Source organism: Lithobates pipiens, unplaced genomic scaffold (genome assembly GCF_037356315.1).
Source record: "Lithobates pipiens isolate NorthernLeopardFrog02 unplaced genomic scaffold, aLitPip1_a1.2 Scaffold_23, whole genome shotgun sequence".
Lineage (NCBI taxonomy): Eukaryota > Metazoa > Chordata > Amphibia > Anura > Ranidae > Lithobates > Lithobates pipiens.
Genome location: NW_027507785.1, coordinates 44,113,271 through 44,127,713, shown reverse-complemented (window position 1 = coordinate 44,127,713; position 14,443 = coordinate 44,113,271). Strand labels below are relative to the sequence as shown.

Sequence of the window (14,443 nt, the reverse complement as noted above, 5' to 3'; positions counted from 1 at the left end):
ACCTCTGTGATCGCCAACAAGGGTTTTGTCTCCAAGTACCAAGTCACGTTCTGTGAAGGGGTCAAATATTTAATGCAAATCAATTTATAACTTTTTTTTTTTCTTTTTTTTTTTAAATGCATTTTTCTGGATTTATTTTGTTCTGTCTCTCACTTATAATAAACCGACCGTTAAAATGATATACTGATCATTTCTTTGTCAGCGGGCAAACGTACAAAATCAATATATATATATAAAATAGGGGATAGTTTTATGGCATTTTTATTATAATTTTTTTTACTAGTAATGGCGGCGATCAGCGATTTTTATTGTGACTGCGACATTGCGGCGGACACATTGGACATTTTTGACACATTTTTGGGACCATTGTCATTTATACAGTAATCACTGCTATATAAATGCAATGATTCTTGTGTAAATGACACTGGCAGTGAAGGGGTTAACCAGTGGGTGGCAGTGTAGGGGTTAAGTGTTCCTAGGGGCGTGTTACTAACTGTTGGGGGGCTGGGCTTTCTTTTAGTGAACACTGATCTCTGCTCCAATCACATGGAGCAGAGATCAGCGTCACTAGTTGCTAGGCAGAACGGGGAGATGCTGTTTACAACGGCATCTCCCAGTTCAGCTGCCCCGTGAGACGATCGCGGGTATGCCGGCGTGGGGGTCCCGACCGGCACACGAGCGCGCCGCTGGCGGCACGCTCGCAATGGCAGGGCGGCAAATTTAAAGGGACGTACAGGTATGCCCATTTGCCTGCCCGTGCCATTCTGCCGACGTACATCTGGTGTGCAAGTCGGGAAGTGGTTAAAGAAGTGCAGTGCTGTATAGCAAAAAATGGCCTGGTTATGAAGGGGGGGGGTAAATCTTTTCCAGAGGGTAAGTCGTTATAGTAATCAGAATAACTTACGTTTGTGTTCAGCAGATGCTTATACTGTGCCCCCCGCCCTCTGAAAAAACATGGCGCCCTGCTCCATATAGATAGAGCCAGCTTGATGTGGCCAGGATGGGGAACGTGGCTGACACAATCGTGGACAGCTGAGGACTCCAGATCCGCCAACTGGACTCTCTGAATTTTGAGGCCGCCCTGGGTTGCCAGAAGTCATGTGATTTATTACTACCGCATTGTAAATAGAGAATCTGGCAAAGCCTCGGAGTTGGATGTTGCAGAGCACTGATTGGCTGTCGGAGAACACTGGCAGAGAAAACTTAAGCTGAACATCACCTTAAAGGGGTAGTTCCACTTTATGCCCCTCCCTCCTCCTCTTTTGGATTTTTATTTATTTTTATGGGGGGGGGGGGGGGGGCGAGTACTTTGTTTCCCACTTCCGGTTGGATTGCCTATCGGCAGACATCGCTGGCAGTATTGGCGGACGTCGCGCTGTTGCTGGCAGTATTGGCGGACGTCGCGCTGTTGCTGGCAGTATTGGCGGACGTCGCGCTGTTGCTGGCAGTATTGGCGGACGTCGCGCTGTTGCTGGCAGTATTGGCGGACGTCGCGCTGTTGCTGGCAGTATAGGCGGACGTCGCGCTGTTGGCAGTATCCGTCACTGGTAGCAAAGTGACTCACTACCCTTCCTGTTGCATATACCCTTGTGCATTGTAATTGGCCCAGTGCTTCACAAAGGGAGGGGGGGAGTCCTCATCATGTAATAAGCTCCAAGTTGGCACTTTGCATTTGCACGGGGCTGAATGAATTGCTCCTGGTGGGTGTAGAGAGCAGCGGGGTGTGAAAAGGGGGTGCGTTTGTGCCTTGCCCTAGACTAGGCATGTCGGGTAAATCAGCTGAAATGTAGAAGAACGACCAAACCTGAAGAGGTTACAAACTAGACCTCCTATTGTTTATATCCTTACTGCCATCTGCTGGTCATTTTGGGAACTGGATAGAGCCTTTTGGTCATCTTGGAGGAATTTTGCCGCGACTCTCTAGTCCCCGATTCCTCGCTAGAATTGCCCCCCCCCCGGGGTCTCTGGTTCACGGTCCAGCTGATCCTTTCTTGCACACAACCTTGTTATGTAGATAATAAATTAATTCTGTCAGTGTCCGCCCTGCAGCGGATATCAGCCTGGGTAGCGCCTGTCAGCGGAAGGGTACGCAGCGCCTTATTGGGTACATGGCCACCGGAGAGAGGAGAGAATGGGGGCCATGAAAGAAAAGAGAAGAGCTGATAGAACAAAGCACCGGCCCCGGGCTTTGCACCGGCCCCGGGCTTTTGCGGCACACAATCCTTCCAGGATGCCCTCCATACGAGGACCGACGCTTAATTCCATCCCCCGTCACTCCTCATTATGTCATAGCTCACTAAAGTCATTGTTTCATGTTCCGGCTTCTGACCAGTTACAGGAAAAATTCACTTGCCTATTCATAGGAACCGCTTTAAAAAGGGGGCTGAGAAACTCCTTTTGATTATGCAAAAGTTTTTCCCAAAATTGGTATTTTAACCACTTGCTAACCGACGTGTGTGTGTGTGTGTGTGTATATATATATATATATATAATTATACAAAGGTCCATTTAGCAAGTGCCTATATCTTGGTACTGTTTTTTTTCCAACCGGCGATCAGCTGTTTTGTGAAGGTGATCCCACCCCTACGCGTTACGTCCGCGGTGGCACCTGGGGCTCTCCCGTTCTGGGAGAGGAGATGGAGGAACATTTAATCTCCTCTGGTACGAATGAACCCGGAAGCGACTGATTTCATCACTTCCCGCCTCAGAGCAACCATTACGTGGCAATAACAGCCAAGGAAGCAGCTATTCAATCGCAATCTGTGCTTGATTAGCAGCTTTGGAGTACAAGGGAGACATCAGGTTTCTGATAGACCCCCAATTGTCTCTATAAAGGGGACCTTTCACTACCCAAACTATCGTGGGGGTGATGGTTGGCGGCCTTTTTGGCCCCCTTGTTATAGCAATATTTTTTTTTTTTCTTAAAGTACAAAAAATTATTTTAAATAATATAAATAAAAAGGATTGAAAAAAAATTAAAAGTACTCCTGTCTCCCCCATGCTTACACTCAAATTCCGGACAGTGATTGTTCCACACATGTTCTGTATCCCCACAAACGTTGGAGTGATGGAAAATTCTAGGGGCATAATTCACAATTAATTTAATTTTAAATTGTCACTTATGGAAAATTTTAGGTACTTTTAGTTTGTCGCCCTTTTACAAACATGCGCAATTTTAAATCTTGACATGTGTGGTGATGAAGAGCCACTGGTAGGCTGCGGTGATGAAGAGCCACTGGTAGGCTGCGGTGATGAAGAGCCACTGGTAGGCTGCGGTGATGAAGAGCCACTGGTAGGCTGCGGTGATGAAGAGCCACTGGTAGGCTGCGGTGATGAAGAGCCACTGGTGGGCTGCGGTGATGAAGAGCCACTGGTGGGCTGCGGTGATGAAGAGCCACTGGTGGGCTGCGGTGATGAAGAGCCACTGGTGGGCTGCGGTGATGAAGAGCCACTGGTGGGCTGCGGTGATGAAGAGGCACTGGTGGGCTGCGGTGATGAAGAGGCACTGGTGGGCTGCGGTGATGAAGAGGCACTGGTGGGCTGCGGTGATGAAGAGCCACTGGTGGGCTGCGGTGATGAAGAGCCACTGGTGGGCTGCGGTGATGAAGAGCCACTGGTGGGCTGCGGTGATGAAGAGGCACTGGTGGGCTGCGGTGATGAAGAGGCACGGGTGGGCTGCGGTGATGAAGAGGCACTGGTGGGCTGCGGTGATGAAGAGGCGCGGGCGGGCTGCGGTGATGAAGAGGCGCGGGCGGGCTGCGGTGATGAAGAGGCGCGGGCGGGCTGCGGTGGTGATGAGGCGTGGGGGTGGGTTGCGGTGATGAAGAGGCGCGGGCGGGCTGCGGTGATGAAGAGGCGCGGGCGGGCTGCGGTGATGAAGAGGCGCGGGCGGGCTGCGGTGGTGATGAGGCGTGGGGGTGGGTTGCGGTGATGAAGAGGCGCGGGCGGGCTGCGGTGATGAAGAGGCGCGGGTGGGTTGCGGTGATGAAGAGGCGCGGGCGGGCTGCGGTGATGAAGAGGCGTGGGGGTGGGTTGCGGTGATGAAGAGGCGCAGCCGGGCTGCGGTGATGAAGAGGCGCGGGTGGGTTGCGGTGATGAAGAGGCGCGGGTGGGTTGCGGTGATGAAGAGGCGCGGGCGGGCTGCGGTGATGAAGAGGCGCGGGCGGGCTGCGGTGATGAAGAGGCGCGGGCGGGCTGCGGTGATGAAGAGGCGCGGGCGGGCTGCGGTGATGAAGAGGCGCGGGCGGGCTGCGGTGATGAAGAGGCGCGGGCGGGCTGCGGTGATGAAGAGGCGCGGGCGGGCTGCGGTGATGAAGAGGCGTGGGGGTGGGTTGCGGTGATGAAGAGGCGCGGGCGGGCTGCGGTGATGAAGAGGCGTGGGGGTGGGTTGCGGTGATGAAGAGGCGTGGGGGTGGGTTGCGGTGATGAAGAGGCGCGGGCGGGCTGCGGTGATGAAGAGGCGCGGGCGGGCTGCGGTGATGAAGAGGCGCGGGCGGGCTGCGGTGATGAAGAGGCGCGGGCGGGCTGCGGTGATGAAGAGGCGCGGGCGGGCTGCGGTGATGAAGAGGCGCGGGGGTGGGTTGCGGTGATGAAGAGGCGCGGGCGGGCTGCGGTGATGAAGAGGCGCGGGCGGGTTGCGGTGATGAAGAGGCGCGGGCGGGCTGCGGTGATGAAGAGGCGCGGGCGGGCTGCGGTGATGAAGAGGCGCGGGCGGGCTGCGGTGATGAAGAGGCGCGGGCGGGCTGCGGTGATGAAGAGGCGCGGGCGGGCTGCGGTGATGAAGAGGCGTGGGGGTGGGTTGCGGTGATGAAGAGGCGCGGGTGGGTTGCGGTGATGAAGAGGCGCGGGCGGGCTGCGGTGATGAAGAGGCGCGGGCGGGCTGCGGTGATGAAGAGGCGCGGGCGGGCTGCGGTGATGAAGAGGCGCGGGCGGGCTGCGGTGATGAAGAGGCGCGGGCGGGCTGCGGTGATGAAGAGGCGCGGGCGGGCTGCGGTGATGAAGAGGCGCGGGCGGGCTGCGGTGATGAAGAGGCGTGGGGGTGGGTTGCGGTGATGAAGAGGCGCGGGCGGGCTGCGGTGATGAAGAGGCGCGGGCGGGCTGCGGTGATGAAGAGGCGCGGGCGGGCTGCGGTGATGAAGAGGCGCGGGCGGGCTGCGGTGATGAAGAGGCGCGGGCGGGCTGCGGTGATGAAGAGGCGCGGGGGTGGGTTGCGGTGATGAAGAGGCGCGGGCGGGCTGCGGTGATGAAGAGGCGCGGGCGGGTTGCGGTGATGAAGAGGCGCGGGCGGGCTGCGGTGATGAAGAGGCGCGGGCGGGCTGCGGTGATGAAGAGGCGCGGGCGGGCTGCGGTGATGAAGAGGCGCGGGCGGGCTGCGGTGATGAAGAGGCACTGGTAGGCTGCGGTGATGAAGAGGCGCGGGCGGGCTGCGGTGATGAAGAGGCTCTGGTTATGATGACTATTCATTTATCATCGTAATGCTGTCTTAGTGGAGCTTGATAGTGTTGTGTGTGTGGCTTTTTTTGTTTGTTTTGTTTTTAAGGGCAGCGCCTAGTACCAACCCCTCCCCCTCCTGGAAATATTTGCTTTGCTGCATGTTGTTCTGGATTATCTCATCCTCTGAAAGGTTTCCCTCCCCAGCTCTGGGGCCTCCTGCCTTCAGAAAATTCATAACGTTTTGGGGGTTCAAAGTAATTTTCTAACAAAAAATGCTGATTATTTTTATTTATTTATTTTACTTTTTTTTTTTTTGTGCTAAAATTTTTCAAAATTGGCCCGCACAGCAAGTGGCTCAGCACTGCTGAGGATAAGAAGTTGTTGTTCCGTGTCATACCTGTAGGGTGTGCTCTGCCCCTCTGAAAGACTCCTAGGTAGGCGATACTACTAGAGGGGATGAATAGTGTGGTGATACTCTTGCGTTATAAAGTAATTTGTTAAATAATGGCCAACTGCCACAGGCACCGATCAGCTAATCGGTGGGCAATAAAAAAAAGTCTAGATCTAATAATGGTGCTGCTCTGTTGAATACAAGCTGGTATATGTAAGATAAGTGTGAAGTGACGAGACTTGTATAGAAAGGGAAGGTGCATTATGAAAAAACACACGTCGGTACATGCAAATAAACAGAGATGTTTTCCTGCAGCAAGCCTGGAGTGTGCTAATGCAGTAAAAAAAACTTGAATAAAAGGTACATCAATAATAAACGTATCATAACGAGCAAAAAAGTGCCATGTGCAAACCCACCGAATAAAGTATAAATAAAATAAAAATAAGATAAATTGTCCTATGTGACACTCAAAATGCCTTTTGGTAAGTGTAAACAAATCGCAGTACACAAACAGTATCAGTCCATATAAAAATCAGCAGTAAACACGAGTGGTGAATCCCTTCGCCAAGAGAAGTAGGGAGTAAGTCGCTGAAGTAGTGAGGGGTAAGTAGCTGGTGTCCGGCCATTCCAATGTGAGAACACCCGTGTGTGCACTGGCCTCTCACCTTTACTGCTGTAAGGTAACAGCATGAGTATAAGATTAATTCGGAGTGCTTCCAGCTGCCTCTAGGGGTCCTTCTCTGATTGGTCTGACTGGTAACTCTCTATGGTGGATGGTACTTCCTCTATGGGGGCCCCCTCCTCTCGATATTAATGATATATGCACCATGAGTTCCATATAGTGTAGTATCGTTTAACAGACTTGGGAAACTTAACATTAATAAATCACTGGGACCGGATGGCTTTCACCCGAGGGTACTTCGGGAACTCAGTCAAGTAATGGCCAGACCATTGTTCCTAATTTTTACTGACTGGAATGGTACCAGCTGATCGGAGAAAAGCCAATGTAGCACCAATATTTAAAAAGAGCCCAAAATACATCCCTGGGCCAGTTAGCCTAACATCAATAGTATGTAAACTCTTGGAGGGGATGATAAGGGACTATATACAAGATTTTAGTAATGAGAATGGTATCATTAGCATGGATTCATGAAGAATCGTTCTTGCCAAACCAATCTACTAACCTTCTATGAGGAGGTGAATTGCCATCTAGATAAAGGAAGGCCCGTAGACGTGGTGTATCTGGATAAAGGAAGGCCCGTAGACGTGGTGTATCTGGATAAAGGAAGGCCCGTAGACGTGGTGTATCTGGATAAAGGAAGGCCCGTAGACGTGGTGTATCTGGATAAAGGAAGGCCCGTAGACGTGGTGTATCTGGATAAAGGAAGGCCCGTAGACGTGGTGTATCTGGATAAAGGAAGGCCCGTAGACGTGGTGTATCTGGATAAAGGAAGGCCCGTAGACGTGGTGTATCTGGATAAAGGAAGGCCCGTAGACGTGGTGTATCTGGATAAAGGAAGGCCCGTAGACGTGGTGTATCTGGATAAAGGAAGGCCCGTAGACGTGGTGTATCTGGATAAAGGAAGGCCCGTAGACGTGGTGTATCTGGATAAAGGAAGGCCCGTAGACGTGGTGTATCTGGATAAAGGAAGGCCCGTAGACGTGGTGTATCTGGATAAAGGAAGGCCCGTAGACGTGGTGTATCTGGATAAAGGAAGGCCCGTAGACGTGGTGTATCTGGATAAAGGAAGGCCCGTAGACGTGGTGTATCTGGATAAAGGAAGGCCCGTAGACGCGGTGTATCTGGATAAAGGAAGGCCCGTAGACGTGGTGTATCTAGATAAAGGAAGGCCCGTAGATATGGTGTATCTCGATAAAGGAAGGCCCGTAGACGTGTATCTGGATTTTGCAAAAAGCATTTGTCACAGTTCCCCATAAACGTTTACTGTACAAAATAAGGTGCGTTGGCATGGACCATAGGGTGAGTAGATGGATTGAAAACTGGCTACAAGGGCGAGTTCAGAGGGTGGTGATAAATGGGGAGTACTCGGAATTGTCGGGGTGGGTAGCGGGGTCCCCCAGGGTTCTGTGCTGGGACCAATCCTATTTAATTTATTCATAAATGACCTGGAGGATGGGGATGGGGGAAACAGTTCAATCTCTGTATTTGCGGACGATACTAAGCTAAGCCGGGCAATAACTTCTCTGCAGGATGTGGAAACCTTGCAAAAAAGATCAGAACAAATGAATGGGGGGAGGGGCAACTACATGGCAAATGAGGTTCCATGTGGAAAAATGTAAAATAATGCATTTGGGTGGCAAAATTCTGAATGTAATCTATAGACTGGGGGGAGAACCTCTGGGCGGGTCTAGGATGGAGGAGGACCTGGGGGTCCTAGTAGATGATGGGCTCAGCAATGCCAAGCTGCTGCTAACAAAGCAAACAGAATATTGGCATTAAAAAGGGGATCAACTCCAGAGATAAAACGATAATTCTCCCCTCTACAAGACTCTGGTCCGGCCGCACCTGGAGTATACTGTCCAGTTCTGGGCACCAGTCCTCAGGAAGGATGTACTGGAAATGGAGCGACTACAAAGAAGGGCAACAAAGCTAATAAAGGGTCTGGAGGATATTAGTTATGAGGAAAGGTTGTGAGCTCTGAACTTATTCTCTCTGGAGAAGAGACGCCTGAGAGGGGATATGATTTCATTATCTAAATACCGGACTGGTGACTCCACGATATATAAATACCGGACTGGTGATCCCACGATATATAAATACCGGACTGGTGACCCTACAATATATAAATACCGGACTGGTGACCCCACAATATATAAATACTGGACTGGTGACCCCACAATATATAAATACCGGACTGGTGACCCTACAATATATAAATACCGGACTGGTGACCCCACAATATATAAATACTGGACTGGTGACCCCACAATATATATAAATACCGGACTGGTGACTCCACGATATATAAATACCGGACTGGTGACCCCACAATATACAAATACCGGACTGGTGATCCCACAATATATAAATACCGGACTGGTGACCCCACAATATATAAATACCGGACTGGTGACCCCACAATATATAAATACCGGACTGGTGACCCCACAATATATAAATACTGGACTGGTGACCCCACAATATATAAATACCGGACTGGTGACCCCACAATATATAAATACTGGACTGGTGACCCCACAATATATAAATACCGGACTGGTGACCCTACAATATATAAATACCGGACTGGTGACCCTACAATATATAAATACCGGACTGGTGACCCCACAATAGGGAGAAAACTTTTTTGCAGAAGGGAGTTTAACAAGACACGTGGCCACTCATTAAAATTAGAAGACCTGACTCACCATCAATGTTCCAATTCAGTAGGAACATTGAGGTTGAGGTGAAGGCTCCCTGCAGGACATGAGGTATGTCAAGCCGGTCAAACCCGGTCTTTCTGTCTTTATGGAGATGTTGGTTGAGAAGACCCGGCTCATTCCAGTTCATCCCAAAGGTGTTCGGTAGGGTTGAGGTCAGGGCTCTGACCAGGACGCTCAAGTTCCTCCACAACATACTGGTCACAGCATGTCTTTATGCACTGGATTTATACCGGGGGGGGGGGGGGGGGGGGTGAATAGTCACGGAGGAACAGAAAAGGGTCTTTACTGTTACCACAAGGTTGGAAGAGTACAATTGTCTACAGTGTCTTTGTATGATGGAGGGTTACCAGGACCTTTCACTGGAGACACTTGGAGGGGCCCCGCATGCTTTCAGCCCTATAGTGTACTTGCCTGTCCAGCGGCTGACGCCGACACCCTGTACCTCTGTTGGTTACCTGGTCTCTGGCAGAGAACAGTGGTCAGTGGTTCCATCTGCATCACTGCTGTGTAGAGGCCAATAGAAGAAACCAGAGCCAAACCCATAAATAATTGGGATAGGTTTGTTTTTAGTTGTTGATATTTTACGCTGTTGTTACCGTTTTTCTTTCTTTTATATCCTATAGGCAGCTGGCGTTGAAGGCTCTAAACGAACGTCTGAAACGAGTAGAAGACCAGACCTCGTGGCCAAACATGGAGGAAGAAGAGGAGGAGGAAGACTCCACACGGGAGACCTCCTTTAACACCAGCAGTCAGCCACACACTCCGACGGCTCAGGAGCCAGGCGAGGCGGCACCCATGGTGTAATCGGCCAAAAAAAAAAAAAAAAGAGCGCTGTCCCGCTATTGGCCAGCCTTGACCTGCCACTTTCTGTGGTGGGTGCCACCCGCTGATCTGTCTCTTGCTGGGATCGGAGGAGCTGCACTGTGCATACACTACAGATAATCTTGCCCCTTCCCCCACCCAACTTGTCAGTTAGCAGATCAGCCTCGAGTGGGGCCACCAGAAAGTCATACGGGTTCTGTCCGCCATCTGTCTCTCAAGCTCCTCAAGGCAAGCGATCGCTCTGTTCCTGCTTCACTTCACTTTAGCCAGGCTCGTTCCTCCACAGACAGCGCCCCCTAGATTGGTAGCTATTTCACTCCACCCCCCCCCCCCCCCAACCTTATCATGCCGAAGAGCGACAGCCGAAGCTGGACAAGCGATTCCGGGAGCCTTGCAGCCGTCTAGAAGTGGCTTTGTGTGGGATTTGTCTTATCAGGCCGACAGACCCTTCTTACCTCTTTTCAGGGCGGCTGGTGGGACATCATGGGGGGGAGGGGAGGGCTGCGAACTATGCAAGTCGATGGGATACAGTGATTGGTTCCTGTTGCGGTGAGAAACGGGCCTGGGAGAGAACAATCTTTTTCTTCCCTCTCTGCTTTCAGAAGGGGGGGGGCGATGATTTTTTTTTTTCCGGTCTGGGGGATGTAAATGTCGATATTTTTCTGTCTGGATTAAACCTTTTTTTGGAAATGAGATTTGTGTGTGTTTTGTGGTCTGAGGAACGTCCAGATATTTCTGAATATTTTCATAGATTTGCAGGGGAAAATTCTCCACACCAATCATGTCATACAGGTTCCAATTTATTTAACAATCGCTGTCACAGTCATCACCTTTTGCAACCTCTCCAATAACGCATTTCACCCAAAAGGGCTTATTCAGGTGAAATATATCAAATCGAAAGATGAGGGTTGCTAACAGTACAGTCCAGAGTTTGTTCCCAGAGATTGCCACTAGCAATTGCTAGCATCTACGGCTTACGAACCGAGAGAGAGGTTCACCAACCACTACACCACAGATTTTTTATATATATATATATATATATATATATATATATATATATATATGTGTGTGACTTGAGGCCCATAGACTTCAATGTTAAGCCTCAAAAGTCACACCTGAATGATTTCCATGCAACAAATTTGTCTGACTTTGGAGGCAGGCCCTGATTGTTAAGGAAAAATTATAGGCAACACTTTTTTTTTTTCTCATTTTGGATAGAGTAAGGGAGGGTTATAACCCCTGTAAGGTTTATTTTTTTTTTTTCCATCTTTGTCCCATTTGCAGGAAATTTCCCTTCACTTCCTGTCCCAGAACCAAGACAGGAAGTGAGAGGAAATCCCTGAAAATTAAGGGAATCTCCTGAGTACCCCCAGGCCACCAGGACTCGTGTCCTCATTGGAAGGATTTCCCTTCTATTACTTTTCTGGGGACAACCTAAAATTTGGGATTCTTTTTTTTTTTTACTTTCACTTTCAATGATAATGGTAAACGGGACAATTAGAGAGGGTAAAAGGGGTTGCAAACCCTCAAGGTTTTTCAAAACCTCCTGTGATGCAGCAGCCCCCCTTTTACTTACCTGAACCCGATCTTTCCAGCCACTGTCTCGGGTCCTCAATGGATAGATTGATAGCAAGCGGTAGCCATTGGCTCCCGCTGCTGTCAATCAAATCCTGTGACGCGGCAGCCGTGGGCGGTGCCGAGTCCTGCTGTATGTGTCAATAGACGCAGCAGCAGGACTCGGGAGCGCGCTCGCACGAGTGCCCCCCATGGAAAGCGTCTCTCTCTTTGGGGGCAGTTGAGAAGAGGAGGGGCCAGGAGCACCACGGAGGGGACACCAGAAAAGGAGGATCGGGGGGCCACTCTGTGCAAAATCACTGAGGATTTAAAAAAGAAAAGAACCTTTACAACCCACTTTAACCAGTAAATAATGGGCTGTTAAGGAGCGGGAGGCCACTGTGTCCTTAAACAATGACTTGTATGATGTCAGTGGGATTCCCTGTGTGGGGTTCCCCCCCAAATTCATTCCAGGTCCCTTGGGTCTGGTAGGTTTTAAGGGGAACCCCACACCAAAATAAAAAAAAAAACCTGCGTGGGATTCCATCAAAAATCCATACCCATAGGTCCAGTAGGGATTTCGAGAGGAACACCATGCCACAAGCGCCTCAGCCTGAGCGACTCATCCTCCTGAACCATACCAGGCCACATGTCCTCAATATGGGGGGTGCCCACTCCTTAACCTGCCATTCGCCTGTTAAGGCCGCTGCGGCCGCCCGCTCCTTAACCATAAGTCGCAATTATCCGAAGTCGCAATGTAAAATTGCACTTGAAATCGCACAAGTGAGAATGGAGCCTTATACAAACCACTTCAAAAAAATGTGTCTAAATTATATATATATATATATATATATATATATATATATATATATATATATATATATATATTAAACATTTAAAATTCCATTCTTGGTAGATAAAAACAGAAGCAGAACGTTGAGGCCATCGTGTCCTAATCTCAAGCGTTAGTCTACGCGTTTCATGGCTATTCTTCAGGATTGCTTTCTAACATACACTATATCAGTGATGGCGAACCTCTGCACCCCAGATGTTTTGGAACTACATTTCCCATGATGCTCTGGCACTGCAGTGTAGTGGAGCATCATGGGAAATGTAGTTCCAAAACATCTGGGGTGCTGAGGTTCGCCATCACTGCTCTAGAGGTTCACATATCTGCGCAGGTCTGGTGCGTTTTCAGGCTGAAATCAGACCTGAAGCGGTGAACGGGGGCGCACCGGACCCCCCAACCCCCCCCCCCCCCCCCCCGCTGTGAGACGGATGCGGCAATGGTGTGAACCCAGCCTAAGGCCTGGCTAGTAGCTCAGGACTTGAAATTTCGAGCCCCGATATAGAGGATCTCTCTCCATGTGAGGTGTAAGGCCTCTATCACACAGGTGATTCTATCCGGTCTGCGTGTCAGTGTTTTAGGCGGACCCCATTGGCTGGTCCATGTATCCCTATGGCACCGGTGGTGGGTGTCCGTTTATACCCGCGTACCTCCAATCCTATCCTGTCTGCTAAAAAAAAAAGAAGGGAATTCAGCCTCCCCCATATAGGAGGGTCAGAGGACAGCAGGTCCATATACAGCGGGCCGTCCCATGGAGCAGAGGGGCCTCTATCCATGTCCGCGATGCAGAAACTGAGCCGACACGGACCCGTCATCCGCCCGCTCTTCTCACTGGTGGGGGGGGGGTGAGTGGACAGATCCCCTGCTGAGAAAATCGGATTCTGCTCAGTGTGAAAGGGGCCACCCCCCCCCCCCCCACAAGTCCCATCTAATTCCCTTCTATCACAAAGGGGAGGCTCAATAATTACACCATGCGGACAAAAACGATCTGGGCCTGCAATAAGAACTGTCTGTGTTGTCCCGCAAGTAATCACTCCTAAAATGGAAGCTCTCATTTCAGTCAGTGTGAAGGACGGGGTAATAGCGGGATAATCAGCCATCATTGTGTACACTGTCAGACGACGCCTGAAGGCCAAACCTCCACCTGCTGTTTACTGAGCAGCCCGTCCGTGACGGTAATTACTGAATACGTGACTGGCGGAATTACAGCTTTTATAATCCAAACTCGACTCGTGCAGAAGAACGAGAAACCAAATCCTCTGCATGCAATTTACAGCGAGGGGGGGGGGGAAGTATTTGATTGGCTGCAGATTCTGTACGTTTGCCCCGCTGACAAAGAAATGATCTATAATTTTATTGGTCGGTTTATTTTAACAGTGAGAGAATAACAACAAAAATATCCAGAAAAAACATATTTCAAAAAAGTTATAAATTGATTTGCATTTTAATGCGTGAAATAAGTATTTGATCCCCTATCAATCAGCCAGATTTCTGGCTCCCAGGTGTCTTCTATACAGGTAATGAGCTGAGATTGTAGGTCTGCAATCTTGTCCCTGATGTCCTTGGACAGATCTTTGGTCTTGGCCCATGGTGGAGAGATTGGAATCTGATTGGTTGCTTCTGTGGACAGGTGTCTTCTATACAGGTAACAAGCTGAGATTAGGAGCACTCCCTTAAGATAGTGCTCCTAATCTCAGCTTGTTACCTGTATAGAAGACACCTGTCCACAGACGCAATCAATCAGATTCCAATCTCTCCACCATGGCCAAGACCAAAGATCTGTCCAAAGATGTCGGGGAGAAGATTGGAGACCTACACAAGGCTGGAATGGGCTACAAGACCATCGCCAAGCAGCTTGGTGAGAGGTGACAACAGTTGGTGCGATTATTCACAAATGGAAGAAACACAAAATAACGGTCAGTCTCCCTCGGTCTGGGGCTCCATGGAAGATCTCCCCTCGTGGAGGTTCAATGATGAGAACGGTGAGGAAT

The 14,443-nt window shown here is 50.1% G+C and overlaps 1 protein-coding gene across 1 annotated transcript in view; it reads left to right on the top strand.

Moving 5' to 3' along the window:
- TMEM115 (transmembrane protein 115) overlaps window positions 1–10,744 on the top strand; it is a 19,074-nt gene extending 8,330 nt beyond the window's left edge. The window contains exon 2 of the mRNA XM_077451503.1: window positions 9,853–10,744. Within this exon, the coding sequence (XP_077307629.1) occupies window positions 9,853–10,033 (181 nt within the window). The 3' untranslated portion in view covers window positions 10,034–10,744. The remainder of the gene's footprint in view (window positions 1–9,852) is intronic.
- The last annotated feature ends 3,699 nt before the right edge of the window (window positions 10,745–14,443 follow it).